The sequence below is a fragment of the Callorhinus ursinus genome, unplaced genomic scaffold, assembly GCF_003265705.2.
Source record: "Callorhinus ursinus isolate GAN/ISIS: 27379988/994484 unplaced genomic scaffold, GSC_fseal_2.0 scaffold31, whole genome shotgun sequence".
Taxonomy (NCBI): Eukaryota; Metazoa; Chordata; class Mammalia; order Carnivora; family Otariidae; genus Callorhinus; species Callorhinus ursinus.
In genome coordinates, this window is record NW_027397093.1 from 16,718,681 (window position 1) to 16,732,035 (window position 13,355).

The 13,355-nt window shown below is 34.6% G+C and overlaps 1 protein-coding gene across 7 annotated transcripts in view; it reads left to right on the forward strand.

The window, feature by feature from the left end:
* HERC4 (HECT and RLD domain containing E3 ubiquitin protein ligase 4) overlaps window positions 1-13,355 on the forward strand; it is a 130,104-nt gene that overhangs the window by 84,035 nt on the left and 32,714 nt on the right. For all 7 annotated transcript variants that reach the window (XR_003204082.2, XM_073878926.1, XM_025850288.2 and 4 more), the window contains one exon: window positions 6,043-6,162. Coding sequence is in view for 6 of the 7 variants with exons in the window: in XM_073878926.1 (XP_073735027.1) it covers window positions 6,043-6,162 (120 nt within the window). In the remaining variant the exon portion in view is untranslated. Of the gene's footprint in view, window positions 1-6,042; window positions 6,163-13,355 lie in introns of those variants that run through there.

Genomic DNA, 13,355 nt, shown 5'->3' on the forward strand with positions numbered 1-13,355 from the left:
ATTTAGTAAGTGGTCCATAATGTTGTTACATTTGTGGAACATAACATCTGGGTGGATTTTAAGGTAAAATTTGCATTTCAGTGAAAATGTTAAGTGTCATTAGAAGCACGAACTATATAGATATATACAGATATATATGTATATATATCTGTTACTCATTTTATTTGTCCATTCATTCATCTCATGGTTATAGAGCACCTGTTTGGACACAAGCACTGTCTCATAGATTTATACCTCTACTAAATGATTTCTTTTGTTCCTTTTTGAATGCTACTTAGTTGGTTTAGTTATTTTTTAAAATTATAAACAACTAGTTTTGTTACATTTTATAGGATATTTAGCTAGTTTTATTTAGTTTGTATGTTAGATCACATTGTTTCTTTTGATGTCTTATTTTCTTCTCCTAAATATGGCATCTTTCTTAGTGGTCTGTATTTGGCCCTTTTTGTTTTACTTTCTACCTCTGTCTCACCTCCTGCCACAGCTTTGTCTCCTTTAAGGAAAATGTTCTCAGTTATGTGTTTTAGGCAAACCTTTCTCTTGCCATCATTTTAAAATAAAAAATTTAATACCAAATTTCTCATCCTTCCCAGCTCTCTTCTCCTACCCAAATTGTCATCTTTTCCTGACTTAATGCTTGTTTGTGTTGCCAGCATTTGTTTTTCAGTTCTTCATGCTTGAATTTTGAAGTTGGCTTTGACTCTTTTCTATATCAGTTAGCTACCACAGCCTCTGCATTCTTTCTTATTATCTAGAAATCTTGAGTCTTTAATATCTTGATTTATTTCCCTACCACTAGCCTCTGTACTTATTTTTGACTGTATTTCACACCATCAACAGAAAATTTTAATATCACTCTGATTCTGTCATTTATTGACTCTAAAGCCTTATTTCCCTCTGAAATTTTTCTTTTAGCTCATGCTATTTGCCTAGAATTTTCTTCCTCAAACTTTCTTTTGAAATCCTTTTCATTCACTTTACTCTTCAATTTTTATTTTGAATATCTTTATATATAAAGAAACATTGAAAGACAAATGAAATAGATACGTACATGCCCTCCATTCTAGATTCAGTAATTGTTAATATGCCGTCACATTTGCTTTTCCATCTGTGTGTGTATATACTTTTTTCTTGTCGTTTGAAAGTAAATCCTGATACCACCTCATCATTCTTCTTCTTGGGCATTTTCCTATATAACAGCAATACTATTATTTTTCTTAACTGTAATTCTGTAATATCATCTTACCTATCCAGGCATATTCAAATTTCTTCTGTTGTACCAAAAAATTTTTTGTATTCCTGCTTTTTAAAAAACTTGAGTCCAGTCAGATTTCTTTTCTTTCTTTCATTTATTGAGTCTTATCTGTCTTTTACTATTTGTGAACAAAGTATGTATCTTTATATATTTGGGTCTCTATTTTCTGTCAGCAATGTTTTGCAGTTCTGAGGTCTTAAACATCTTTTGTTAAATTTATTCCTAGGGATGCTTGGGTGGCTCAGTCGTTAAGCGTCTGCCTTTGGCTCAGGTCATGGTCCCAGGGTCCTGGGATCGAGCCCTGCGTCAGACTCCCTGCTCAGCGGGAAGCCTGCTTCTCCTTCTCCCACTCCCTCTGCTTGTGTTCCCTTTCTTGCTGTCTCTCTCTCTCTCTCTCAAATAAATAAATAAAATCTTTAAAAAAAATTATTCCTAAATATTTTGTTGCTATTGTAAATGAAATTTAATTTTTTTTATTTTCCAATTGTTTATTGCTAGTATGGAGAAATTCACTTGTGTTTTGTGTATTGGCCTTGTACTCTGTGACCTTGGTAAATTAATTTATTAGTTTCAATAATTCTCTTACAGATTCATTTGGATTTTTTATGTACACAAGCTTGTTATTTTCTTCCCTTATTGACTATAATGGTTGCAGTGGACATCCTTGCCTAGTTCCTAGTCTTAGAAAGAAAGCATTCAATATTTTATCAATAAGTATCATGGTAGCTGTAAAATGTGTTTTTTTTTAGATGGGCTTTATCTGTTTGAAGAAGTCCCCTTCTATTCCTGTTTTGCTTAGAGTGTTTATTATGAAGAGTTGCTGAATTTTGTTAGATGCTTTTCTGTGCATCTGTTGAGATGAACAAGCCATTTTTTTTTCTTTTCTGCCTTTTTTCTGAAATATAGTGAAATTCATTGATACTTGAACCTTACATTCCTGGGATTCCACTTGGGCATTGTATGTTATACTTTATATATATATATTATTGGGCTTAATTTGCTAATATTTTATTGAAGGTTTTATGTCTATATTCATGAAGGATGTTGATCTGATAATTTTTGTTTCTCATATTGTCATTGACTTTTAGTATCAAGGTTACTCTAACTTCATAAAACGAATTAAGAAATAATCCCTCTTTCTCTCTTTTCTGAGTTTAAGATTGGTATTATTTCTTCCTTAAATGTTATATAGAATTCATCAGTGAAACTGTCTTAACCTGGAGTTTTCTTTTGGGAAATTTTAAAATGTCATATTAAATTTTAAAAATAGAGTATAATTCATGTTTTCTATTTCTTCTTGAGTCAGTTTTGGTAAGTCCATGTGGCGCTGTTTATGTATGTCTGTATGGTGATGCCCCCTTTTTCATTCCTGATAGTGGTAATTTGTGTCTTCTCCATCTTTCTCAGAGTCTTTCAACTGTATTGATATTTTCATTAAAACACGTTTGCTTTCATTGGTTTTTCTCATGTTTTTTTTTCTCTTTCATCAATTTCTGTTCTTATCTTTATATCCTTTTCTCTACTTGATTTGTCCTTAATTTGATCATTATTTTTACATCCTTGAAACAGAGGCTTAGATCATTGGTTTTAGACCTTTTTTTTCTAACATGATCATTTAATGCTGTTTTCTTCTATGCCCTGTTTGACCAGCATCCCACAAATTTTGATATGTTGTGTTTTTATTTTCATTAAGTTCAAAATATTTTCCTAAAGCCTCTGTCTTCTTGCTCCAACATCTGAATTATCTTTGAGTCTGGCTCTGTTGATTGCTATGCCTCTAGACTCTTTTTTGTGTGGTTTTTGTTTGATTGTTTTGTTTTTCTTGTTTTTTTTTCATATGTCTCATAATTTTTGATTGTCCATAAAAGAGTAAAGGCTGAAGTAAAGAGATTTAAAGCCTATGAATGGGTACACCTCTTCTGTGTGGCTCATGTGGGGACTTAAGTCAGTCTAGTCAGGAGTTAAACTGGGATTGAGTTTTTATTTTGCTATAGTTATCTTCATTGAACCAGAGGCCTCAGATTCCTCTAATGCTGCCTGAGATGTAGGACAGAGGTGAAGTGTCAGTTTTTTTCTCAGTGTTTGTATTTGCTCTGTATGCCTGCTTGATAGAGGGGTTTCTCTTCTCACTCTTGCCCCCTCCTCAGTGGTAAAGTGGTCTTGCTTGTTAACTCAGTGCTTTCAAAGTTAATAGAGGAGTGGACACAGGAAATGTTCTTTGTTGTTACTGTATGGCGTTGGTCTTAGGTGATTATGTATGCTTGGACCTTAAGGTGGGACTTTCTCAGAGTTTCTGATGCCTCCCTCATCAGGTCCTCTAGTCCTACTGATAGAAGATTCTGGGCTTGGGACTGTTCTTATCCCCATTCCTTCTGACTATTGAGGTGAGGGTTTTTTCCCTCCAACAATGAGGCATGGAATTTGCTTCACCTTCCTCAGTGATTTACGACTAGGCAGGGTAGCAGGCTTTTTTTTTTTTTTTTGTCATGGTGGCAGCCAATTCCTTGCACCACTAAGAGAGACTCATGATCTTTTACCCTGTTTCCAGTCATCCTCATGGCTACCCATTGGAGGTGTGTGGAAAAGAACCTGTGAGTGCATGCAAACTGTCTGGGGGCACCTAGGGGTTTTATACTGTCAGGCTATTCCATACTCAGCCATTAGCAGTTTCTTAGAATTTTAACTGATTTCTTCTTCCCTGCTTGCTTGACAGTGGTATCTTCTTCTTGCTTTGCCACAGGTGACCTTTTTCTAGCATTCTGTTTCTCTTTAGAAGTAACTGTCAATCCTTGGGATTCAGACTACCCGATTATCTTATGGCTTTAGTGCTCTGATGGATTCAAGAGACATTTTCGGTTATTTAGAGGTGTTAACAGTTTCAAGTCCTATGTCCTAGGATTTTCCAAATATCTTTTAGTTACTGACTTTTCATTTAATTCCATTGTGGTCAGAGAACATACTTCATTATACTTTGGATTCCTTTAAATGTATTTATTTATTAAGACTTGTTTTGTGGTCCAGGATATTTTATTTTAGTATTTTAGTGAACATTCTGTATACAATTATTGGGTGGGATATTCTATTGTGAATTCAAGTTGTTTGAAATTGTTCAGATCTTTGGTGCTTGGTGCTTGCTTTTGTCTGTTTTTTCTCTATCAGTAATCAAGAGAGGGGTGTTAAAATTAGCAACAAATTCTGTCAATTCTCCCTTCATGTATTTTGCAGCACTGTTAATTTGGAATTGTTACATGACTTCTTGATAAATCAGTCCTTTTATCATGCTTATCAAATGTGCATTTTTTTTTTCTCTAGAAATGCTTGTCTTGAAGTCTGCTTCTAAGAGTAGCCTCCCAGTTGCTGCTTTCTGCTGGAATGTGTTTTTTTTCCCCCAAGTCTCACCTTGTGCACTCATGGTTTGAGAGGTTAGCCAAAGCGGGACGCCTGGATGGCTCAGTCAGTTAAGTGGCTGCCTTAGGCTCAAGTCATGATCCTGGGGTCTTGGAATGAAGGCCGGAGTGGAATCGGACTCTCTCTCCCTCTGCCCCTCCCCCTGCTGGTGCTTACTTGCTCACTTTCTCTCTCTCTCTCTCAAATAAATAAACAAATGAGCATTAAAAAAAGAGAGGTAAAGATGTGGGAGGACTTTGCATGCTGGTTTTTTGGCTTCACCCTCTGGATTCCTTTCTGGGATTTGTATTCCTCATTGTCTGCCACATTAGCTGCCTCACTTTGTGACATTTGCCTCTTCTGTCTAGTAAAACTGCTGCTTTGTGCTTGAGCTCTTACCCCCTACTCCTGATGCTGATTTGGAAGCACTCCCTTGGGCAAAATGTGTATCACACATGCTCCTTTCAAAGATTGTGTCCTTTCCTGTTTCTGCTTACTTTTGGTTGATCTCCAGTATTTTCAAATTGTTGGGCTTTTATATATTGTCCAGAGTTTATAATTGTTATTGTCAGGAGGTTAATCTGACATAAAGAGCTCTGCTGTATCCAGCACCGGAACACCTCTATGTCTCTTTTAACTTACAGCAACCCCCGCTTTTTTATCCTATTCCCTTAACTGTTTGGAGATTCCTGTCCAGTCTTCTTATGAAAGTTCTACGATCAGAATATTTTACTGTTTCCCTATGGTGATGTTTCATTTGTTCCTCTATCCCTTGTACTACCTATGAACTGGAATTTAGATCAAGAGACTTGATTAGATTCAAGTTAAACATTTTTCTGCTTCATAGATGATGCTTGTACTTCCTTTTGCTTATATCAGCAGGAACATTATATTTTATTGTCTCAGTATCGGTGGTGATTGGTTTGATCACTCGGTTAAGGTAGTGCTCTTCACTGCAAAGATTTGTTTTTCCCTTTGTAATTAGTAAGTAATTTCTAGGGTGGTAATTTGCAACTCTCTTCATTTTTTGTGTCCTATCCAAATGTTTTATTCAGATGCCAGTACAGAGTACTCTGCCAGTACAGAGTTCTTATAGATTCTAGTTTTTATATGCCATATATACTTTAATGGTACATATCTCATATTATGTGGTGGTTACAGAAATATCTTTCTTTTTTTAGTAGATTTTGAGGTACTAAATGCAGATATTCCATCTTAGATATCTTTATGTTTCACACAGCACTTAACTACCATTTTGCATATAGTAGGTACTCAGTAATTTTTTTTTATAGAAAGAAAATTAGCTAAGAAATCTCAAGACTTTTTCTATTTAAAACATTTTTTAATCTCTGTATTGGGTACTGGTTAAACTTAATGTTGATTATACTTTTTTTTTGTAGGTAAATGAGAAATCGGGACAGATTATACAGTATGATAAATTTTATATACATGAAGTACAAGAATTGATAGACATAAGGAATGATTATATCAACTGGGTCCAACAGCAGGCCTATGGAATGGTATGTTTCCTATTGCATCTTATGATTTCATTTTTATGTATCATTTATTCTCACAGAAAAGAAACAATTGCTTGTTTTTGAAACACCAGTTTTTCCAGAGCTTTTATTCAAATCTTATTTTTGAAATAAAAACACATTGGGAAGGAGTAGCTACTTATTGGTAGTATTTATAAGTAGACATTCCACTCTTACACCAAAGCCCAGCCAACTAAAGAAAAATGCAAATGTGACATGGATTTTTAACTCTCACTTACTTTCCTTGAGGTTGCCTCTTAATTCTCTCATGTTGAGAATACTGGAGTCCCTGATACTGGAACTCTAGGAATATATTACTATTGTGAGATTAGTGCCTCAGAATTACCAGAAGAGAGTTGTAGGACCATTGATTCCAGTTTTTCCCCTTTAATGTTTTTAATTTTATTTCAGAGTTTTGACATAAATCCCCATGTGTACATAATTCTTCCCGTGTAGCTAAGTCTTTAGTAACTAGACACTTAATGTCCCATTAAAATAATAGCAGTCGTATAAAGCTTCATGTAGACACAGAATTTTAATATAGAAATGGGTAAGCAATTAAATCTAAAATAGATTTGCTAACCATCGTAGTATACTTGGGGCCAACTTTTTCCCCCATGAAGCAGGTAATTTAAGCAATGTGTATGTAGCAGTTGTAGAAGGGCGAGTAGTCTTTCACTGCTTGCTAGGCACCAGCTGCAAGCTCCTTGTGGATAGGCACTCTATAATTTTATTCACCAGTACTTCTAATAGTCTTTGGAATATGTGTAGTAGGCACCAAGCACAGTAGTTTTGAATGGCAGTGTGATTAGTGCATGCTAATTTTAGAATACTCTCATCTGTAGAAATCAGGTCACTTCTAGAACATCTTTTGCTCCCCTAGGTATATGCATCTTGATTGGGAGAGACTTGTTGATTTTTTTTCTCCTGGAATCATTAGGAGTCTAGGTCAAATTTGTAGCCTTTCTGTAGATTTAGGTCTACTCATTTGCTCATTCAACAAATACTGAGAATATTGAGAACCTCCAGTGACAGGCATCAGTTGAGGTATTGGAAATACTGTGAGGAACCAGACAGATAAGGGCTGTATTCTTATGCAGTTTGCAATCTGGTGGGCAAGATGGACAGTAATCCAGTAAAGCAAAAAATACTAGCTAATAATGTACACTCTATGTAGAGAATTGAAGGAATATAAGAAAGACTGTGATTGATTTCTTGCAATTGGGTAATCAGAAAAGTCCTGTCTGCTGAAGTACGGGCTATAATCTAAGTGACAAGAAGCAACCACGTAAGATCAAAGAGGATTTCAAGAAAAATGAATATCCAGTAAAAGACCTTAGGTGAGAACAAGCTTGACATGTTTGAAGGATAGAGGAGGACAGTATGGCTAAAATACAGGAGTAGGAAGAGTTCTGGGAAAGGATCAGAAATGGACAGGCACCAAATCATGGAGGGTTTAGTAAATTAGGATCAAGAACTTGGATTTTATCTGATGTGTTATGATAAGCCATCAAGATGGTCAGAATCCTGACATTGCATATAAGCCCAGACACAGCAATATAGGGTACCCTAGGTCTTTGAGCAGTGTTTTTGAAACTGGAGTCATATATGGACCCCTTTTAAAGTAAAACAGTTCCTAAGAAGTCCAGCATTCACTTACATTATTTATGATTGTCTTATTTAAATATGTTCAAACACTAAACTAGTTCTGAACTCCTGGTGCCTAGATTTTAAAAGAACTCTAAAACCATAACAAATTTATAAATTAAGTATAAATAACACTACAAATTTAAAATATCAAGTTAATATTAGAGTGGAGGATAATTGTTTTGATGAATCTCACCTAACAGCCTAAATAGGATGAGAAAGTAGTGTAACATAAGAGCACCTGGGTTCAAATCCCAGCTTAGCATTTATTCACTGTGTCCTTGAAGAAATGACTTCTTTTTCTGTAAATTAGGGGTAACAGTACCTACCTTTTATAGTTACTGAGAAGATTAATTGGTATGATCAATATAAAGTGCTTAGGGCAGTTCTTGGCACATAGTTAAGTCTTGGTAAAATGGTTATTGCTGGCTGCCTATACACAGGCTTTGGTTGGCAATAGCTTCTATTCTGAGGTGTGTGATAACTCTGTTATCTTGCTGTCTTTCTCTATTTGAACTACAATGAAACATTTGCTTTTAGAATGAGATGTCATGCTCATTTGGCCTTCACTCATCAAGCACATCATTTATGTATGAAGTCCTAGACATAGAGATCCTTCCTGTTTGGTGCCAGTGTGATTACATTCACAACCATTGGAACTCTTGGGGTTTCATGGAAATACTGGGATTATAAATGGATTTTCCTAATTTTAGATTTTTTTAATCAATTTTTTAAAAATTCTGGTATAAAAACACTAAAATTACAAATTCTCCCAGAGCACTTATAAGACCCCTAAAATTATATCCTTCAGGGGTCTGCAAGCCTAGTTTGAGAAACATTATCTTGGAGAGTCATATCCTCCTGTGTCACTATGAATTAGATACCTTTGCCTTCTGAATTTATATCTAGTATGTAGGTCATAAAATACTTGTATTCTGAGCAAGTAGGACAAATCTAAATTAGCCAGTCTAATAGGATTTTTTAGTTTGTAGTAATCTTGGTGCTGTGTGGAAAAGCTGTGGTTTGTTTGCTTTTTAAGTTTGGCAGGCATGTATCCAAGCTCCTCTTGGTATATAGCTGTAGTGATATCAAATTGAATTTCCTTAGGAGTTATTTCAGTGCTATTGTTTTCTGCTGAGGGGGAGACAGTAGGCTTTTCTAGGCTTTTCCTCTTTGTTTCTCGTTCTTTCCAGATTATGTGTTTGCTATACTTGATAATTGCCCTCTGTTACTCTGCTCTTTCAACCACAAGCTTTTCCTTTCTCTTCATTTGTAGAAAGAATGAGTGAAAGCTTTTCTTTATTTAATTTGCATAGTGGGTTTAATATCACATCTTAGAAATCAAAATGTAGAACCTGTGATTTGTTCTTCTATACCTTTGGGAATAGAAAGCTTTCATTTACTTTGAAGAAGGTCTTTGTGCAACTCTTATAGTTTATTAATTTATATTACAACATTGGATTTCACAAAGCTTCTTTCTTTCAGAGTTCAAAGCACTTTCACATTTCACATTTACACATAACTCTAAAGACATTTTTCCTGGGGCTTTTTAATAAAATTCATACTTACATTACTAGTCATAATGCTAAGCTTAACTATCACATTAACACTCTAAGTAAAATTTTAAAGAATCTACCCTAAAGATAATTACATGCTATTTTGTAATGATTTGGATGTGTATGTATGTGTGTATGTATATGTATGCATATGTATACCACTATTGAGTAAGAGTTACAGTCTTGAAATAATTCCATTGCTTCAGTGTGGAAGCTTAAAATATTCTTTGATAAAACATAATTACTGTGAGTTATAAGGAGTATATGTCTATAAGTATTATATATATACACACGTATACATACATATATAAAATGTATGTATATATATGAAAACTTTACATTGTTCTAAATACTGCAAGGAAATTATTTTACCTGTATTATATTCGTCTTCATGCTATAATCTTTTGAGATATTTTTTTCCTCCCATTTCTTTTCTTTCCCAGTTAAGGATTTTAAGAATCCAGCAGGTATACACTTCCCTTATCCCTAAACATTTAAAACTAATTCTGTGAAGTTCTTTGCTTTTCTTATAATATCCTTTTGTACTGCTGAGACTTCTAACTTTACCTCATCCCCTTTCATTTTCCCATCCCTTTTTCCCTCTTTCTTTTTACATGTTTTTATAAAGTTTTTGTTTGAATCCTATGTAAGCTTCTCTGTTTTTTGTTTTTCAATACTCTGATCTTGGTGTATGAAACTTTTTTTCAGTTGAATTCCTTTGCTTTTTTCTATTTTTCTCCTTCTACAGTTAATCTCTTGGCAAAATAAAATGGCACATGGGTTCTCTTTCTCTTCTGCTATTTGATTTTTCTCCACTTTGTAGTACTGTTCTCAGTTGTATATTTCCTTACCCTCTTTTAACTTTGCTTTTAAGTTGAAAATACTTCAGTGGTTGCTACTAAACTCTGCTCTTTTTTCTTCCCTTTCTTATACTTCTAATTACTGTACATACATATCATCAGTATTTAGTAAAAATTGACTGATTTAGACTGAAGTATAGAAAGGTATGTGCTGGGTCTGCTTGTTTGAATTACTATACGATTAATGTTAGGCATTTTTAAAAATACATACTCACTTATTTCAAGAACTGTATAGCTATGTAAGGCATGCAGATACAAGTAGATACTAGTGAAAATACTTGGTGAAATTTTTACAGTCTTTGATGCTACCTTACATATATATATTTTTTAAGTCATAAGTCATATATTTGATACTAGTGCTGTATGTATAAATCATCACTGTCTTTGTTCGATGGAGATAAAGTTGTACTTTAACTTTGGACAGCGCTGAGCTAGCTATGTGACATGTTCACCAGCAAACTAGAAAGATAGACTGATGGAGCAGTTGGGGAGACCAGCTTAGGAAAGATACATCAGTACTTTCTAGGTTTGAGTTTTGTTCTCATTAAATAAAAAGAAGAAAAGTACATTTGTGCTCCTTTGCAACTGTAATATTTCCTAGAAAAGTTCATCCTTGCTTTTTAAGCTCTCTTAATCCTTTTTAATGGCATTAATATTTTGCTGACTAAATTCTTCGACTAACTCCTTATGCCTTGGATTACCAAATTATGTTTACATATTTCCATTTCCTTCATGTTTTAGAAGTTATCTTGTTTCTATCTAGTTACCAAGACCTTTCATTTTTACTGGAATTACTTCATCAACTTCAGTATCCCCTCTTTATGTCTTCTTAGAATAATCCTGTGTTATGTCATTATATCAAGATGACACCAGCAGTGATATAATGTTTTGCCGTAAGTAACTAGTTGAAACTAAAACGTGCTGAGGAGCTCCATCTTTTTGTCTATAACCAACTGGAACCATCATTAATCATTGGTATTAAAAGCATCCTTAGTGAAGTCTGTTTTAGACCATGAGAACCTGACTTTTGAACATTGCTTCAAACCTTTCTCACTCCAGCTTCTAGGACATTGAGTAACTAAAATTAGGCATACCTTGACCCATTTTTAGGACTCCCATCTAAAAACAGCCAACAACTAGTGCTTGAGTATGTGGATTTGGAGCCAATAGTAGGTCACACATTGAATGATATGTTGAATTTTTAGTAATAGACCTTTAATTTACCTCACATGTTCTATGATAGCCCATCTCCAACCCCCACTTGACTTTGTTTTCCTTTTAAAATTCTCTTGGAAATACTACTTTGACTTTGACTACTTTGCAACTAATATAACAACTACCTTGCAACTCTAATATTTCTTAGAAGAGTTCAGCCATTGCTCCTTTAAGCATTTACCTTTTTTTCTTTTTGCATTTACCTTTTTAAAAATGTTTGAGCTTCAGGGCACCTGGGTGGCTCAGTTGTTAAGCATCTGCCTTCAGCTCAGGTCATGATCTTGGCATCCTGGGATTGAGCCCCACATTGGGCTCCCTGCTCAGCTAAATAAATAAAATCTTTAAAAAAAAATGAGCTTTTGTCTATGATCCTTAACCCTTACACTGAAATTTCTAATAATGATCTTAATCTGGTTTACCCTTTGATGCTGCTCTCCTAGACAATCATTCTACTTGATATCTATCAAATTTTCCATATGTCCCATTATTTCCTATATCCTTTTCAGCTTACAGTCAAACTTAGGTTCTGCTTTAGTATGGTTTAGTCACACCATAAATTCTAACAATCTTACTGACTTCCCCAGTGCATAATGATATGCATAGCACCTTTATCTATTTACATGTAGCAATAAAAAAATAGTGCTTATATATTGCTTTATTATTTACTTAAAAAAATTAATCTCCCATGATCTAAACTGTCTTGGTATCTAGTGTAGTTATCAAGCAGGCTATAGGTAGCCAGAAAATATTGAAAGGTGTTTCTTTGCTTGTTTAGACTTTCATAGTAATAATAGTACTTTTTAAATGTCCCACAAGATATACTATAAAAGAATGTCAGATGTTCCTTTTAAGTTGGTTTCAAATTAAACTGAGTGTAATCTAAAAGGCTTTCTCTGCAGTACAGCTTCTAAATATGTTCTTGTTAACATTGACAGTGGGGGCACTTATCTAGTGAAAACTTGGTACTCTGAATTTTTTGAAAGAAAATAATCAGTAATTATGTTTCTCTGAATAGGATTTGTATGGAGTCATATTTTGCTTAGGCTCATACTGCTTTGGTTTTATTTAGCACAATATAGTGAGAGAACCTTAAGTTTTTGCTCATATCTTAAAGTGTCCAAAGGTACCCCCAAGGCATGCGAGCATTTAGCATACTACGAAGTTAGAGGGAATAGTCCACACAAGACTGCCCTCACTTCTGGCACAAATTGCAATTTTGGGGGGGTTCCCCACACCCACCTTTAGGTTCAATAATTGGTTTCAAGTTCTCGTAGAACTCACTGACAACCGTTATACTGATGTTTACAGTTTATTATAGGGGAAGCACACAAATTACAATGACTCAGTTAAAATAACTAATGGCGGGCGCCTGGGTGGCTCAGATGGTTAAGCGTCTACCTTCAGCTCAGGTCATGATCCCAGGGTCCTGGGATCGAGTCCCGCATCGGGCTCCCTGCTCCTTGGGAGCCTGCTTCTCCCTCTGCTTCTCTCTCTCTCTCTCTCTCTCCCTCTCTCTCTCTCCTCCTCTGTCTCTCATGAATAAATAAATAAAATCTTTAAAAAAAAATAAAATAAAATAAAATAACTAATGGCTTAATTTTCTTCACTTTTTTTACATATAGCGTTTTAATCTACTAAAGACTTTTCAAACATTTTGTCAAAATTAATCAAGTCCTGAAGTCTGGGGAATATTTTCTCCATTTTTCCAGGTGGAGTAACTGTGAGACATAAAATTACATCTTCTAGACCAAGTTTAGGTTTAGTTTTCCTATTCTACCTAAATTCTACAAATGGGGTGCTTAGTTGCTAAAGCCAAATTTCATTATGTTCAAGCCTTGATAATTTTATGACCACAGACACATGAAACAAAGTTCTTATTTTTATAGATAGAGATACATAA